General features: G+C 42.9%; 1 protein-coding gene across 2 annotated transcripts in view; it reads right to left on the bottom strand.

The window, feature by feature from the left end:
- Nucleotides 1-10,831: 10,831 nt before the first annotated feature.
- Nucleotides 10,832-18,363, bottom strand: part of sycp3 (synaptonemal complex protein 3) — a 95,261-nt gene continuing 87,729 nt past the window's right edge. For both annotated transcript variants that reach the window (XM_060845220.1, XM_060845221.1), the window contains 2 exons: nucleotides 16,939-17,043; nucleotides 10,832-11,048 (listed from right to left, as the gene is read on the bottom strand). In XM_060845220.1, the coding sequence (XP_060701203.1) occupies nucleotides 10,995-11,048; nucleotides 16,939-17,043 (159 nt within the window). In that variant the 3' untranslated portion in view covers nucleotides 10,832-10,994. The remainder of the gene's footprint in view (nucleotides 11,049-16,938; nucleotides 17,044-18,363) is intronic.

Genomic DNA, 18,363 nt, shown 5'->3' with positions numbered 1-18,363 from the left:
GGAAAAGCACAGCCTTTGCTGATGAAGGGCTTATGCCAAAAATGTCGATTCTCCTGCTCTTTGGATGCTGCCTGATGTGCTGTGCTTTTTCTGTGCTACACGTTTTGACTTTGACCTCCAGCATCTGCAGTCCTCTCAGTCTCCCGCTTATTTTCAGCGACAGACGTAAGAGGACATTTAAATAATAATCCGCCTTCCTATTTTTTGCTACCAAAGTGGATGACCGCCCATTATACTCATTTCCCCACTCATTCAGCCTGTCCAAATCACATTGCAGCATCCCTGCTGCGTCCTTGCAGCTCCTCTTGCACCCAGCTTTTGTGTCATCTACAAGTTTTGAGATCTTGCATTTAGATCCTTCATGTAAATCATTAACATATATTGTGAATAGCTGGAATCCTAGTACCAATTCATATGGTGCCCACTAGTCATGGAGGGTTGTCATTTGGAAAAAGACCTATTTATTTTGACACTTTCTTTTGTGTCTGCCAACCAGTTTTCTCTCCATCTCATTAAATTATTCCCAATCCCATGCAATTTATTTTTACATATTAATTTCTTAAGTGGCACTGTGGTGAAAGCCGCCTTTAAGTCCAAATAAACTGCATCCACTGGCTCCCCAGATCATCTCTACTGCTTAGATTCTCAAAGAATTCAAGTAGATTTGTTAAGCATGATGTCCCTTTTGTAAATCCATGCTGGCTGTGACTGATTGTACCATTGTTTTCTAAGTGCTGTGGTATAAAATCCTTGATCATGGACTCTAGCATCCTCCCCACTACTGATGTCAAACTCGTTAAATTTCCATCTTTTTTTCTTTACCTTCCTTTTCAAATAATGGGGTTATATTATCTACCTTCAGATCTGTAGGAACTATTCCAGAGTCAAAAGAATCTTTGAGATAAGCATTTCCTATTTCTAGGGCTATTTCCTTCAGTGCTCTGTTTTGTCGATTTTCAGGCTCTTGGGATTTATCAGCGTTTAGTCGCATTAATTTCTCCAACACCATTTCTCTACTAAAACAGATTTGATTCTGTTCCTCCCCTAACTAAATGCTATGCATTGTTTTGAATATATTGTTTTCTGCTTTGTGAAGACGAGCAAAATATGAATTTAGTTGATCAGCCATTTCTTTGTTCCCCATCATATATTATCCTGTTTCTGACTTAAGGGACCTATGTTTTCACCAATCTTTACCTCTTTACATACCTATAGAAACTTTTAGTCAGTTTTTCCCAGCAAATTTATTTATTTTCTGTTTTTTTTTAATCAACCCTTTGATTCTTCTTTGGCTTCCAAACTGTTCTCAAATCTCCAGGTCTTTTTTTTTCTTGCTAATTTGGATGCCTCTCTTTGGGATCTAATCCTATCTCTAGCTTCCCTGTAAGCCATTGTTTGACTGCTGTTTCCTCTGAATTCTTGAACCAGACAGAAAGAAACAAATTTTGTAGTTCACCCATTTGTTCTTGAATGCTAACCCGAGAATGCAACTTTGAAAAGAAGGTTTTGTGATTTACACATGAAAGAAGTGAAACTATCACTGTATTCTAACAGATGAAAGGCTTAACAGACAATCAATTTTTCAATGTATAATTTCAGTTACATCACACTGCAAATTTTTGCTATAAATTCTGTGTTACGATCTAGCCCTCCACAATCACCTGATGAAGGAGCATCGCTCCGAAAGCTAGTGTGCTTCCAAATAAACCTGTTGGACTATAACCTGGTGTTGTGTGATTTTTAACTTTGTTCTTGAATGTTTGTCAAGGAATACTGTAGTGTGTTATGTGGCAGGCAAATGGAAGCTTGGGATTATTTTTATGCACAGACCATAGGTGTTCGTCAAATGCCCAACCTGTGTTTCATCTTACCAATGTAGAGGCCAAGTTGTGAGCAGTGAATACTGTAGGCATGTATTGAGTGATGTTCACCTGGAAGCTGTGTCTGGGGCCTTGGATAGTGAGGAGGGAGGAGAGGAATGGGCAAAATTGCACCTTCTGTGGTTGCGTGGGAAGGTGTTGGAGTGGAGGAGTAGAACAGGATGTTCCAGAGTGATTGCTTGGCAATTGTAACAGGGCAGTGGAAGGGAAAATGTATCTAGTGGTAGTATTCCTCCAGAGGTGGTTGCAAAGATGGCTAAGATGCTTTGAATGTGGATGCTGACAGGGTGGAGAGTGAGGACAAGGGGGAATCCTATTGTTGATATGCAAGTGAAGGAAGAAGTATGGGAAATGATTTGGACTATGGCTCAGGGACACCGTCAACCACGGTAGCAGAGAATCCTCTGTTGAGGAAAAAGGTGGACATTTCTGAGGCCCCTGTGTAGAAGGTGGTGTCATCATTGCAACACAATAACTCCGAAAATGGAATAAAGACTTGACAGGACACGGTATGGGGACGTGTAGTCCAGGTAACTGTGGGAGTCGGTGGGTTTGTACTGGATATTGGTGGCCAGCCTATCTCCAGAAACTGAAACAGATATCAAGGTAGGAGTCAAAGATGGACCAGATGAAGATGAGAGCTGGGTGGAAATTGGAAATGGATAACATTTTCCATAATCCGAACAACAGGGTAGCGGTACTGATGATGTCATTAACGTACTGGCGAAAGAGTTGCCGGTGAACTGCATTCTGACTGGAACATGGAATGTTCCACGTATACTCCAAAGAGACAGATATAACTGGGGCCCATACAGATCCCCAAGGCCACACTTTTGACCTGAAAAAATATTATAGGAGTTAAAATAGAAATTGTTCAAGTCAGGATGAGCTTAGTTAGAAGGAGGAGGAGGCTGGTGGTGGTTGGGGACAGTTGAAGCGTACTCCAAGGAAGAAACAGGGAGCCCTGAGACCATCCTGATGGGGGAATGGACGTGTAAAGCAATCCATGGAAGAGGTGGATGATGCTCGCAAGCCAGGGATTTTGAAATTGACATAAAGCTTGAGAAGAATCCTAGATCTAGGTGGGAAAAGACTGGGCAAGGGCAGAAAAAAAGATCAAGTTGAGGGAGGAAGAAATGAGTTCTGTGGGGCAGGAACAGGCTGAAACAAACAGCACTACCTTTGAAATCATAGTCCAAAATGAATCTGGGAGCATGGAGTGCAGTCAGTTTGGATGGAGATAGGTTTGAATTGGTGAAGGAAGCAGAGTAATAAAGGTGACTTGTCTCACATTGACAGTTCTCAATGAACAAGGCGTAAGTGAGGACTGCAGATGCTGGAGATCAGAGTCAAGATTAGAGAGGTGCTGGGAAAGCACAGCAGGTCAGGCAGCAACCGAGGAGCAGGAAAATTGATGCTTCGGGCAAAGGCCTTTCATCAAGAACCAGGCTGGGAGCCTCCGGGGTGGAGAGATAAATAGGAGGGGAGTGGGGCTGGGGGGAATATAGCTGAGAGTGCGATAGGTGGATGGAGGTGGGGGTGAAGGTGATAGGTTGGAGAGGAGGGAGGAGCAGATAGGTGGGGAGGAAGATTGACAGCAGGGCAGGGGGTTAATGGCTGAAGAGCGTCAGGGCAGAGGAGATGACCTGGGATTGTAGAGAGAGAGAGAGAGAGAGACCCAATGGCATCAATGTGAACTTCACCAGTTTCCTCATTTCCCCATCCCCCATCTTACCCCTGTTCCAACCTTCCAGCTCAGCACTGTCCACTTGACCTGTCCCAACTGTCCATCTTCCTTCCCACCTACACAACTTATAGAACAATACAGCACAGAACAGACCCTTCGGCCCACGATGTTGTGCCGAACATTTGTCCTAGCTTAAGTACCTATCCAATTGCCGCTTAAAGGTCACCAATGATTCTGACTCTGCCACTCCCACAGGCAGCGCATTCCATGCTCCCACCACTCTCTGGGTAAAGAACCTACCCCTGACATCCCCCCTATACCTTCCACCCTTCACCTTAACCTATCTGCTCCTCCCTCTTCTCTGACCTATCATCTTTACCCCCACCTCCATCCACGTACTACATTCTCAGCTACCTTCTCCCCAGCCTCAACCCCCCTCCCATTTATCTCTCCACCCTGGAGGCTCCCAGGCTCATTCCTAATGAAGGACTTTTGCCTGAAACGTCGATTTTCCTGCTGCCTGACCTGTTGTGCCTTTCCAGCACCACTCTAATCTTGACTGAGTTCTCAATGCACTCAATGCACTGCTGAGTGCAGGTGAAAAACCAGGTAAAAGGAAGAGTCTGTTGGAGGTGGGTGAAGAGGTTTGTGGGACAGGGAGAATATTCTTATTCAAAAAATAGTTGGTCAAAAGGATAATACAAAGTGCTGAGTTTAGCATCAGACAGTGGAAGGTCAGCGAGATTAGTAAATAGCTAGCAAGAGATGGGTTTAGAAGGGACAGAATCAGAGGGAAGGGGAGAAAAGGAAGGTTCCTTTGGGCCATTTATTCTTACTTTCTGTTGTTTTTCCATTTATCAGTCTTTAATTAATCACTCACTGCCAGTATGTTACTCTGTATCCCACATGCTGTAATTTTGTGGAATAACCTGTCGGAGATCTTTTTAAAAGTGTTCAGAAGATCCAAATATACTGGTTTCCACAACCGCCCCACCATTTCCACTCTGCTGGTCCAGAAATGCTCTTATATACAACTGAATGCTTTTATTCCATCACCAAATCACATGCAATTTTTCTTTTCATCTTCTAACCCATCACCAGTAAATCAGCCAATGTTTCCAATTGACTAATCTACGTGCAAAGCCCTTTAGGGGCAATGCAAATAATCAAAGCTGAGGGAAAGGGGGAGGTGCCAAATCAAAATGGAGTTGGAAAGGGTCTACTCTGCTAGTAACATGCTCAAAAATCATAACAGGTTTGTTAAACCTAATTGATCTCCCCTTCCTAAATCCATTGCCCAATTGGATTATTATTTTCTAAATATGTTCTAAACTATTATTCTAATATTTTCCCTCCTACTAAAGGCAGGCTAACAGATCTGTGGTTCCCCATTCACACCCTCCTTCTTTTCTTAAATAGTCGGGTCATTTTGAACACTACTAAACTGCAGGTATGGATTCTATAACACCAATGCATCAATTATTTCCATCACCATATCTTTCAACATTCTGGATGCAGAGGAAGACTGAGGAGTTCTCAACATGTAGTCTTTTAAATTTTTCCAGTGCTACATGTTTATTAACATTGAGTTCTTTGAGTTCCTCATTCCCATTAGTTTCTTGATCTATAATGTCTGAGATATTTTTTACATCTTTCTCCTTGAAGACAGACACAAAGTAGATTAGATTAGATTAGATTACTTACAGTGTGGAAACAGGCCCTTTGGCCCAACAAGTCCACACCGACCCGCCGAAGCGCAACCCACCCATACCCCTACATTTACCCCTTACCTAACACTATGGGCAATTTTTTTTTAGCTTGGCCAATTCACCTGACCCGCAAATCATTGGACTGTGGGAGGAAACCGGAGCACCCGGAGGAAACCCACACAGACACGGAGAGAACGTGCAAACTCCACACAGTCAGTTGCCTGAGGCGGGAATTGAACCCGGGTCTCTGGCGCTGTGAGGCAGCAGTGCTAACCACTGTGCCACCGTGCCGCCCACTAAGTAGTTATTCAATTCTCTACAATTTCCTGACAGCCTGTTATAAATACTCCTGTTTCTGCCTGTAATGAACCCACAGTTGTCTTTGCTAATGTTTCCCTTTTAAGTAACTGTAGAAGCTCTGCCTAGTATACATTAGCATTCCATTCTCACTTCTTGATTAGGTTCTTCACCAAAGTATAAAATATTTCCAATCATCAGGCTAACTACTCTTTTGGCAACTTTATATACTTCCTTTGATCTACTCATGTAATCTTTACCTTCCTTGCGGACAGAAAGCAGGATTAACGTTTTGAGTCCAGTAACCCTTCTTGAGAACTTAGTGTAGCTCCGAAAAGGTGGTATACGTGCTGAAGACAGGGTGGGGGGATGAGCATCTAAAATCTGGATGCAGGCTGTAGTCAGGAGTAACCATTTAATTCATGCCTTTACTAACTACAAAATGGCTTCTCAATTCAAGTAACATAAAGTAGCATCATAAAATGACTTCTAGGCTGCAATTAACACGGTGTTTAAAATGGCTTTTCACCCTGCTAAAAGCTGTATTCCGGAGCTAAGTGAATTGAAGATTAGCAGACGATGCTCCCTTCACATTATAGAGTTAACCAAGCTAGATAGGACATTACTAACCATCCTAGCTGGCCTTGGAGACGCAGGTGTAGAGATAAACCATGCAAAACAAATTTGGTTAACTATTGGGTTAACCTGCTGTCCATAAAGTCACTTTATTGGATTTGCTCTGTAATTAAGGCTGTACTGTTTCTTAAGAACCATATAAAACTGTCTTTGTTTTAAGCTTTTTTGTGCAGTTTATACAGCATACACAGAAGTGCTAAACCCCCGTGTTGCTAAGTAACCTATGCCCCGCGTCGTAATAAATTGTGAAATCTTGCTGAGCCAGACCGAGCTGCTCGTGTTTATTTGACCAATCGCAGAACCGAGGGGCCCCTCCTGGGGTCCAGATTTACAGGGAGAAGAAGGATAGGTGGAAATAGAGTCCAAAGAGAGAGAGTGAGACAGTTAGACAAAGGGTTGAATAATAGTAAACCAAATATTAAGGAGTAAATCTGACAGCGGGGACCATAAATAACTGAGAATGGGTTAGCAGTGCTGAAAGCAGCCCATGTAATGATAGGCCTGGAGTACCAGAACGAGGTGTTCAGGTTCCAAAATTATTGAACTCAATATTAAATCCTGAAGGTTGCAGGGTTCCAAAGCGTGAAATGAGATGCTGTTCTTCCAGCTTGTGCTGGGTTTCACTGGTGCACTGCAAACATACCCAAAACACAAACCTGGACCAAGGAACATGGATCAAACAAAAATGACCCTAAACTTCCTGTTGCTGCAATGCTCCCGTGAGGCTCAATGAAATCTGGAAGAACTGCATTTTCCTCTTGGGAATTCTGCAGTCTTCAGGTCTCAATATCAAGTACAATAATTTTCCAATCTGAGCCACATATTCCATGGCCTTGATCCACTCCACACCCTGTCATCACATTCTTTCAGCACTGCAATTAACTCATTTTCCACAGAACTCCACGCAGTGTGGAAATAGGACATTAGGCCCAACGAGTCCATACCAACTCTCCGAAGAACATCCCACCTAGACCTATTCCCCTACCCTGTAACCCTGCATTTCCCATGGCTAGTACACCTAACCTACATATCCTTGGACTTTATGGGTAATTTACCATGGCCAATCCGCCTAACTTGCACATTCTTTGGACTGTGGGAGGAAACTACAGCACCAGGAGGAAAGGGAAGGTCCTCAATGAAAACTTTGCTTCAGTATTCACGACTGAGAGGGACATTGTCGTTTGTGAAGTCAGTGTGAAACAGGGTGATATGCTCGAACAGATTGATGTTAAGAAGGAGGATGTGCTGGAAATGTTGAAAAACATGAGGATAGGTAAGTCCCCTGGGCCAGACTGGATACCAGACTGGATGCGAGGGAAGAGATTACTGCACCTTTGGTGATGATTTTTGCATCCTCATTGTCCAATCAAGTAGTACCAAATGATTGGAGGGAGACAAATGTTACTCCTTTGTTCAAGAAAGGGAATAGAGATAACCCTGAGAATTACAAACCAGTCAGTCTTACGTCAGTGGTGGACAAATTATTGGAGAGGATTCTGAGACAGGATTCATGATTACTTGGAAAAGCATAGTTGTTGAGAGATAGTCAGCATGGCTTTGTGAGGGAAAGGTCATACCTCACAAGCCTTATTGGATTCTTTGAGGATGTCACAAAACACATTGATGAAGGTAGAGCAGTAGATATAAATGGATTTTAGCAAGGTGTTTGATAAGGTTCCCCATGACAGACTCATTCAAAAAGTAAAAAGGCATGGGATACAGGGTAATTTTGTCTGTCTGGATTCAGAATTGGCTGGCCCATAGAAGACAGAGGATGGTCGTAGATGGAAAGTATTCAGCCTGGAGCTTGGTGATCAGTGGCGTTCCACGGGGATCTGTTCTGGGACCTCTGCTGTTTGTGCTTTTTATAAATGACTTGGATGAGGAAGGGTGGCTTAGTAAGTTTACAGATGATACAAAGGTTGGTGGATTTGTGGATAGTGTCAAGGGCTGTTGTAGACTGCAACGGGACATTTACAGAATGCAGAACCGGGCTGAGAAGTAGCACATGGAGTTCAACCTGGAAAAGTGTGAAGTGATTCATTCTGGAAGATTGAATAGAATGCAGATTACAGAGTTAAAGCCACAATTCTTGGCAGTGTGGGGGAACAGAGGGATCTTCGGGTCCACATCCATAGATCCCTCAAAGTTGCCACCCAAATCGATAAGATTGTGAAGAAGGTGTACGATGTGTTGGCTTTCACGAGCAGGGGGATTGAGTTTAAGAGTCATGAAGTTATGCTGCAGCTCGATAAAGCCCTGGTTAGACCACACAAGGAATATTGTGTTCAGTTCTGATTACCTCATTATAGGAAACATGAGGAAGCTTTAGAGAGGGTGCAGAGGAGATTTACCAGGATACTGCCTGAACTGGAGGGCATGTCTTATGAAGAAAGGCTGAGGGAGCTAGGACTTTTCTCATTGGAGTGAAGAAGGATGAGAAGTGACTTGATTGTGGTGTACAAGATGTTGAAAGACATAGTTAAAGCGGATAGCCAGAGACTTTTCCCCAGAGTGGAAATGGCTATCACGAGGAGGCATAACTTTAAGGTGATTAGAGGAAGGTTTAGGGGAGATGTCAGAGACTGGTTCTTTACACAGAGTGGTGGTGGGTGCATGGAATTCACTGCCAGCAGTGTAGTAGAGTCAGAGACATTAGGGACTTTTAAGCGACACTTACATAGGCACATGGATGATAGTAAAATGTAGGGTATGTAGGTTAGTTTGATCTTACTGTAAGATAATAGATCAGCACAACATTAAGGGCCAAAGGGCCTTTACTGTGCTGTAGTGTTCAATGTTCTGCTGGAGTGCCTCAGGGGACGGTGCTGGGCCCATTGCTGTTTGTTCTCTATATCAATGATTTGGATGAGAATGTACAAGGCATGATTAGTAAGTTTGCAGATGACACTAAAAGTGGTATTGTGGACAGTGAGGAAGGTTCTCAGAAACTGCAGCAGGATCTTGGATCAGCTGGGGAAGTGGGCCACGAAACGGCAAACGCAGTTTAATATCGATAAATGTGAGGTTTTGCATTTTGGAAAGTCAAACCAACATAAGGGTTTCATGGTGAATGATAGGGCCTTAAGGAGTGTACTGGAACAGAGGGACCTTGGTGTACAGTTCTCTGAAAGAGAAATCACAGGTAGACAGGACAGTGAAGAAGGCTTTTGGCCCTCTGGCCTTCATCAGTCAGGGCATCGAGTGTAGAGATTGGGAAGTATGTTGGATATTGGTGAGGCCACACTTGGATATTGTGTTCACTTTTGATCACCTTGCTACAGGAAGGATGTTATTAAACTGGAAAGAATGAGAAGAAATTTACTTGTATCTTTCCAAGACTCAAGGGTCTGAGTTATAGGGAGAGATTGACAAGCTAGGACATTTTCTTTAGAGCATAGGAAACTGAGGGGGATCTTATAGAAGTGTATAAGATCATGAGAGGCATGGATAGGGTGAATGCACTCAGACATTCTCCCAGGGTTGGGGAAGCGAGGACTAGAGGGCATCAGTTTAAGCTTAGAAGGGAAAGAATAAAAGGGAACCTGAGGGATGATTTTACACAGAAGGTGATACACATATGGAATGAGCTGCCAGTGGAAGTGGTTGAGGTGGCTACGTTAACAACACTTAAAAGGCGTTTGGACAAAACAAGGATAGGAAAGGATGAGAAGGATATGGGCCAAGTGCAGGGAAGTGGGGTTAGTATGGATGAACATTTTGGTCGGCATGGACTGGTTTGGGCCAAAAGACCTGTCTCTGTGCTGAAGAGGCATTTAATAGAGATATTCAAAATCATGAAGGGTCTGGTCAGAATAGGGAAGGAGAAACTGTTCCTACTTATGTTGGGATCAACAGTGAGGAGGAATAGTGTTGAAGTAATTAGTCAAAGAAATGAAAGGGATACGGCCAAAAATGTTTCAATGCCATGAGTGGTTACAGTTTGGAATATCTAACCAGATTATGGAGACTGATTCAACCAGAACACACAGAAGGGAATGGGCAGTACTGTGGTTCAGTGGTTAGCGCTCCTACCTCAGCACCAAGGACCCAGATTCGATTCCGCCCTCGGGTGATGCATAGAATTTGCACATTCTTCCCATGTCTGCGTGGGTTTCCTCTGGGTACTCTAGTTCCTTCCACAGTCCAAAGACGTGTAAGTTATGTGGATTGTCTGTGCTAAATTACCCAATGAGTTCAGTGTTGTGTAGGTTAGGTGGGTTAGCCATGGTAAATGCATAGTTACAGTGCTGGGGAATGGGGATGGATCTGGGCAGGATTCCCTTCAGAGGGCCAGTGTAGTCTTGTTGGGCTGAATGGCCTGTTTCCTTACTGTAAGGATTCTATGGAATTACGTTCTTATATGGAAAGAAGTGCAGGAATACAGGGAAAATACAGAGTATAGCACTAGGTGAATAGCTCATTCAATGAAGTGACGCCACACCTGAATGGCCTCTTGCACTATAACAATTGAGACTTATACCTCATGATTTTCTGTAGATATAAAATGGTGTTGCACGTGATACAAGTGTGATAGTATAGATGGAATGTAAAGATAGAATTACTAACAAGATGGCAAAATTAAATTGAGTTAGTTTTAATTTGATTAACAACTTCACCAACCAAATGGGCAAGCACAGAAAAGCTTACTCTTTACTGCTACAATTAACATGAAAGTAGATTTAAAATTAACCAGCATTTTAAAATAGCAACTATAAACTCAGTTACTGTTACAAAGCCACATTTCGTCGAATGGTTTCCAAGCAGTGTATCTCCTGAATGCTGTCACATTAGCATGGATTGTAGAGATTTCCGTACTGTGGCCATCTCCTGTTGTTGCTATGTGGTGGAATAGAAAGACAACACATTACTGATCAATTGGAATACAAGCCACCAGTCTAAGAATCAATTATACTTCTCCCTGAAAGGACTGTTTGTAGACATCTCTGTCCAGATCTATTAACTGGGTTTACATTAACTGCTTCAATGTTAGAAATTTTAGAATTAGAATTGGATTTTATTGTCACGCTCACTCAAGTACAGGTCGACACAAGCACAGTGAATAGTGCACCTCCCATGTTTGCTTGTGAAGGATGTGACTGATCTACTTGTAAACCATCACAAGCTTTGGAACTTAACATGTTGTGCAAATTCAGATTGCTAATCTGGATATTACGCACATGGAAGTTCTGCATTTGTAATGCAGCCAAGAAGTCACATCATAACTGTTTGGGGAGTATCAAGCACGAGGTACGAAATTAAGAGTCATAATCTCAAAACTACTGCCCAAGCCACATGCAAATTAGCTTAGGGATAAGAGAGTTAGTGAAGTAAACACATGGCTGAGGGAGTGGTGTAGGAAAGAGGGGTTCCCTTTCATTGTGTAGAGGAGCTTCACTAGGTTGATTCTGGAGTTGAGGGGGGTTGGCTTATGAGGAGAGATGGAGTAGACTGGGATTATATTCATTGGAATTCAGAAGAATGAGGGAGGATCCACTAGAACCATAAAATTATGAAGGGAATAGACAAGATAGAAGTAGAGAGGATGTTTCCACTGGCAGGTGAAACTAGGAGAAGACAGCATAGCTTCAAAATTAGAGAGAACAGATTTAGGACTGAATTGAGAAGGAAGTTCTTCACCCAGACGGTTGTAAATCTATGGAATTCCTTGCCCAGTCAAGTAGTTGACACTACTTCAGTAAATGTTTTTAAAGCTAAGACTACCTGGTCAGGTCCATGCCCCCCTACGACCCACCCTCCCATCCTGGCACTTTCCCCTGCCACCGCAGGAACTGTAAAACCTGTGCCCACACCTCCTCCCTCACCTTTATCCAAGGCCCTAAAGGAGCCTTCCACATCCATCAAAGTTTTACCTGCACATCCACTAATATCATTTATTGTATCTGTTGCTCCCGACGTGGTCTCCTCTACATTGGGGAGACTAGGCGCCTCCTAGCAGAGTGCTTAAGGGAACATCTCCGGGACACCCGCACCAATCAACCACACCGCCCCGTGGCCCAACATTTCAACTCCCCCTCCCACTCTGCCAAGGACATGGAGGTCCTGGGCCTCCTTCACCGCCACTCCCTCACCACTAGACGCCTGGAGGAAGAACGCCTCATCTTCCGCCTCGGAACACTTCAACCCCAGGGCATCAATGTGGACTTCAACAGTTTCCTCATTTCCCCTTCCCCACCTCACCCTAGTTCCAAACTTCCAGCTCAGCACTGTCCCCATGACTTGTCCGGACTTGTCCTACCTGCCTATCTCCTTTTCCACTATCCACTCCACCCTCCTCCCTGACCTATCACCTTCATCTCCTCCCCCACTCACCTATTGTACTCTATGCTACTCTCTCCCCACCCCCACCCTCCTCTAGCTTATCTCTCCATGCTTCAGGCTCACTGCCTTTATTCCTGATGAAGGGCTTTTGCCCAAAACGTCGATTTTGCTGCACTTTGGATGCTGCCTGAACTGCTGTGCTCTTCCAGCATCACTGATCCAGAATCTGGTTTCCAGCATCTGCAGTCATTGTTTTTACCAAGTTTGTTCCAGGCTCTGTGTAAAAACCTTGCCCTGCACATTTCCCTTACATTATTCCCTCCTCACTGTAAACCGATGCCATTCTAGTATTTGACATTTCCATCCTGGGAAAGAGACTCTGACCATCCACCCATTTTCATACCTCTCAGAATTTTATATCAGGTCGCCCCTCAGCCTCTGACAGTCTAGTGAAAACAATCAGAGTTTGTCCAAACTCTCCTTACACCTAATACACTCCTATCCAGGCAACTTTAGGTCAACTTCTTTTGCACTCTCTCCAAAGCCAGCACATCATTCCAAATGTGGTCTAACTAAAATATTATCCAATATGACTTGTCAACTTTATTCTCAATGCCTCAACCAATGAAAGTAAGCACGCCATTCACCTTCCTTCCCAACTTATCCACCAGTGTTGCTTTTTTGAGGGAGCTACAGATCGGCACCCCAAGAGCCCTGTGTATATCAATACTCCAAAGGGTCTTGCCATTTGCTGTATACTTTCATTTTGTATTTGATCTCCCATGTCATAGTGTGAAAGGTTTAGAGACAGTGAAACTCTTAAAATGCATCAAGCACAGCGCTTTATGTCAGTACATTGAAGGCCCTACAAGACATGGATGGTCCTGGATTTAACTTTAGGTAACAAAGCAGGGTAAGTGGTTGAAGTAGCAGTGATGGAGCATTCTGCAGACAGCAATTATAACTGTTAGATTCAAGATTGTTAAGAAAAAAGGCAAGAATGGACCTGAAATCAAAGTTCTAATCTGGGGGAAGTTTTACACAGAGTGTGATTTTAATAAGATCAGATATGATTTTGCCAGAGCGGACTAAGAGCAGATATTTCAGGTAAATCAGTCTCAGAACAGTGGGATGCATTCAAGAATGGAATAGTGAGTATAGAGCCAAAAAGTTCAAATAAAGAGGAAGTTCATCAACCTAACCCTGACCCTGTGAACCCCTGGATATTGAGGAAAATACAAAGAAAAATGCAGATAGCATGGACTCAAAATAGCAGGAGTCCTAGAGAAGTAGACACTAAGATTTTGAAACTACTCAAAGGGGTGTAAAACTTTGGAATTCGATAACCCAGAAGGTATTTCATCAGTGAAAATAGTTAAGGCTAAGATAGACAGTTTCTTGGTCTTTGAGACCAGTGACCATAATTCCATTAGTTTTAAAATAGCTACGGAAAAGGATAGATCTGGTCCACAAGTTAAAGTTCCAAACTGAGGAGAGGCCAATTTTCCTTAGACAGGAACTTTCAAAAGTTGATTGGGGGTGAGACTTTTTGCAAACAAAGGATTGTTTGGTAAGTGCGAGGCTTTCAAAAGTGAGTTAATGAGGATTCAGGGCTAGCATATTCCTGTTAGAGTTGAGGGTAAGGCTGGCGAGCATAGGGAATCCTGGATGACCAGAGTTACTGAGGACCTGGTCTTGAAAAAGGAGACATATAACACGTATAGGCAGCTCAGACCAAGTGGATTCCTTGAGGAGTATAGAGGTATTGGAACACTCTTACCAGAGAAATCAGGAGGGCTAAAAGGGGACATGAGATGACATTGGCAGATAAGATAAAGGAGAATCCAAAGAGATTCTACAAGTAGATGAAGGGCAAAAGAGTGACTAGGAAGCGAATAGGGCCTTTTAAAGGTCAACAAGGTCATCTATGTGCGGAGCCACAAGAGATGGGTGAGATTCTAAATGAATATTTCTCACCAGTATTTACCGTTGAGGAAGGTGTGGATGCTAAGGAACTTGGGGAAATAAATACTGATGTGTTGAGGAATATCCACATTGCCAAACAGGAGGAACTGGAAGACTTAAAACGCATTAAGGAAGAAAAATCTGTGGAACATGATGAAGTGTATCCCAGGACTTTGTGGGAGGTTAGGTAGGAAACTGTGGGACCCTTAGTGATAGTGATATCATCGATAGCCACAGGTAAAGTGCCCAATGATCGGAGAGGGGCTTATCTTGTGCCATTATTTAAGTAAAACCTGAGAATTACAGACCGCTGAGCCATCTGTGGTGGGTAGGTTGTTTGAGGGGATTCTGAGAGACAGGACCTATAGACATTTAGAGACATAAGGACCCAGATAGTCCACACGGAATTGTGCGTGGGAAATTGTGTTTTACGAATTTGATTGATATTTTTGAAGAACGTAGATGAGGGGGGTGCAGTAAACATTGTTTACATGGACTTTAGTAAGGTCTTTGACAAGGTACCACATGGTAGGTTGTTAAGTAAGGTTAAATTTCACGGGATCAGGGAGAGCTAGCCAACTGGTGACAAAAAATTGGCTTGATAGGAGAAGACAGAGGATGGTGGTAAAAAGTTTTTTTAGACCAGGCCTGTGACCAGTGGTGTGCCACAGGGATAGATGCTGGGTCCATCATCACTCATCACTTACATAAATGAGTTAGATGAGAATTTAGGAGGAATGCTTGGTAAATTAGCAGATGATATCAAGATTGGTGGTACAGTGGATAGTGAACCACGTTATCTGGGAATGCAGCGAGATCTGGGTCAATGGGCTGAAGAATGGCAAATGAAGTTTAATTTAGATAAGTGCAAGGTACTGCATTTTGGTAAAACAAACCAGGGCAGGACTTACACAGTCAATGGTAGGGCCCTGGGAAGTGTTATAGAACAGAGATCTAGCGGTACAAGCTCATAGATCCTTGAAAATGGAGTCACAGGTAGACAGAGCGGTGAAGATATCTAGTTTCCATCACTCAGGGCATTGAGTATAAGAGATGGGATGTGTTGTTGCAGCTATCCAAGACATTGGTGAGGCCAGATTTGGAGTACTGTAGCAAGGATATTATTAACCTAGAAAGAGTGTAGAGAAGATTTACTAGGATGCTACATGGATTGACAGGTTTGAGTTATAAGGGGAGATTGGATAGCCTGGGGCTTTTCCCCCTGGAGCATAGGAGAGTGAGGGCTGAACTTATTGAGGTATATAAAGTCACGTGAGGTATAGATGATGTAGCTAGCATGATAGGGGAGTCTAAAACTAGAGGGCATACATTTAGGTGAGAGGAGAGAGAGATGTAAAGGTCCAGAGGGGCAATTGTTTTCAGAGGGTGGTGAGTGACTGGAATGGGCTGCGAGAAGTGGTAGTGGCAGCGAGTACAATTTTATCATTTAAGAAACATTTAGACAGGTACATGGATGGGATAGGTATGGGGAGATATGGTCCAAACGCACACAAATGGTCCTAGTTTAAATTGTGAAAACTGGGCACACAGGCAAGGTGGGCTGAAGGGCCTGTTTTCTTGCAGTAGACCTCCATGACTATGGTGAGAATACAGAGGTAAGGCAGAGAATCAGCCTTCATCATACTGAACAGCAGACAAGATTTAATTCAGAATTACAGAAATGTTACGGCGCAGAAGGCCATTCGACTTTTTGTGTTTGCACCAACTCCCTGAATGGATGTGACAACTTAGTGCCCTCTCCCATCTTTCTCTGTACTCTTAGTGCCCTCTCCCATCTTTCTCTGTACTCTTGCATATTCATAATTTTCAATTAATCATCTAATACTCTCTCGGGTCCCTCAGTTTAACCTGGCTCCACCATACTTCCAGACATGCTTCACTTGTTGTGTGAATGTCTGGTTGTAATCTCTACTCACAAGAATCAAATAATTAGAAATATACAGCAGATCCATGGGGTGGGGGGAAGATAGAGAGATACAGAGATAGAGGTCTTCCTCATATTCTTTCAGCACATTTTGTCAATTTCAGCTTTACAGATGTTTGCAGTGGAATTTGTTAATCTGATGAATAAATTGTCACAATTTGTTCTTTGCCACTTCACAAAAGGTTTACTTTCTCTTTAGAAAAGCACTTCTCATATCTAGTCAATCAATCAATCAGCAGCAGTTACCTACAGTGACAGACTCTTGAAAATGCCACCGTCGTCTTAGATTATGAACGAAACACAGCAAGTAGAATGAAGCACTTATAATAATAAATTTTCAAATAGGAACTATATAAACATATGACAGATAAGAAACTGTCGGCCTTTCAGGGAAAAAATAGGGCTGCTAATGGGTATGTAGCTGAAGAGTCTCCTTCTGTCCTGTACCACCTGTTTTCCACATTCAGACTGGACAGAGTGCTCAATATAAAGGTCTGAATGCAATCACCTTGTTTAAAATGTCAGAGTATTACTTACAGTATCCATTAAAATCCTTTTCTGAAAGAGGGCCATCTCCTTGCGAAGTTCACTCTGTACAGCCGACTGTTGTTCTGTGTGACTCTTCTCCAATTCCTCTAAATTCTGAGAGGAATAAGAAAGGCCTCATCATTTCATCATCCATAACATGGCACAAACTGTGGAATAATCATTCATCAGTCAGTACAGAATAGACTGCACATGGCTCAACAACTAACAGAACATATCAACTTGGAACTTGATGAGTTTACACATCTGCAGTTGTCTGTTTACATAAGAAATATCTGCAAGGCATATGGTTAGCTAGCAGTGGAACAATCTACAATTCCCATCCCCAACCCAACTTTTGGATCGTTTATTCATTTATAGGCACAATGCAACCAAAAACTGACCATGTCGAACTTTTGAACAATTAATATCTTCATAACAACAATTATTGTATGAGCCACCGCAATGGCTCAGTGAGTGCTCCAGGTAAAGGCAAGTCCCAAATTCCTCCCCAAACTGCACCAATTCTCTTATTTAAATTCAAATTCAGCCAATCAGTTTAAATTATTTAAAGTCTGGTTGAAGATTTGTAGCTCGGGTGTCCGTTGTTGTGGTTCTGTTCGCCGAGCTGGAAGTTTTTGCTGCAAACGTTTCGTTCCCTGGCTAGGGAACATCATCAGTGCTATTGGACAAGCCAGACAGAGAACAGCCAGGGAATTCCTAGAGGCATGGCATTCATCCACAAACTCCATTAACAGACACATAGACCTGGACCCCATATACAAACCACTACAGCTGAAACTGACACCCGGAAACGGCAAGAACATCCATCAACAGACACATCGACCTGGACCCCACATACAAACTACTACAGCTGAAACTGACACCCGGAAGCGGCAAGAACAAACCACTATAAATACCGGAAGAAACATCAAAGCAGCGCTTCACAGGAGGCTCCAATAGCACTGATGATGTTCCCTAGCCAGGGAACGAAACGTTTGCAGCAAAAACTTCCAGCTCGGTGAACAGAACCACAACAGTTTAAATTATGCCCCAGAGACCAAAATCCAGTTGAATTTGGTGTTTTGATGACATCAAACCAATTAAATGATCTGATGTTTTAGGATATAAAACTGGACATTTTGAATAGCTAGGGGGAGAACAGCAAAGAGCAGCCAAGCAAGTACTCACTGGCTGCCAGCAGAATGGCTTGCTGAAAGGTACCTGCCCAAAAGAAATTTGTGCAGCGGAATACTGAAGCAACCTAGAGAAATCTACAGAGAAAGTTCAACATCCAAAGATGATAACTGGTTTAGAAACTGATTTGCCATAAATTTAAGAGGGAATATATTGGACCAGTATTGTAGAGTAGGAGGTAAAAGATAGGTTTAAGAGAAAGGAGCTGTAAACAGTTGTTGTTTTAATGATCTCTTCTGA

Source organism: Hemiscyllium ocellatum, chromosome 26 (genome assembly GCF_020745735.1).
Source record: "Hemiscyllium ocellatum isolate sHemOce1 chromosome 26, sHemOce1.pat.X.cur, whole genome shotgun sequence".
Classification (NCBI taxonomy): Eukaryota; Metazoa; Chordata; class Chondrichthyes; order Orectolobiformes; family Hemiscylliidae; genus Hemiscyllium; species Hemiscyllium ocellatum.
This window is presented reverse-complemented; position numbering and strand designations above follow the sequence as displayed.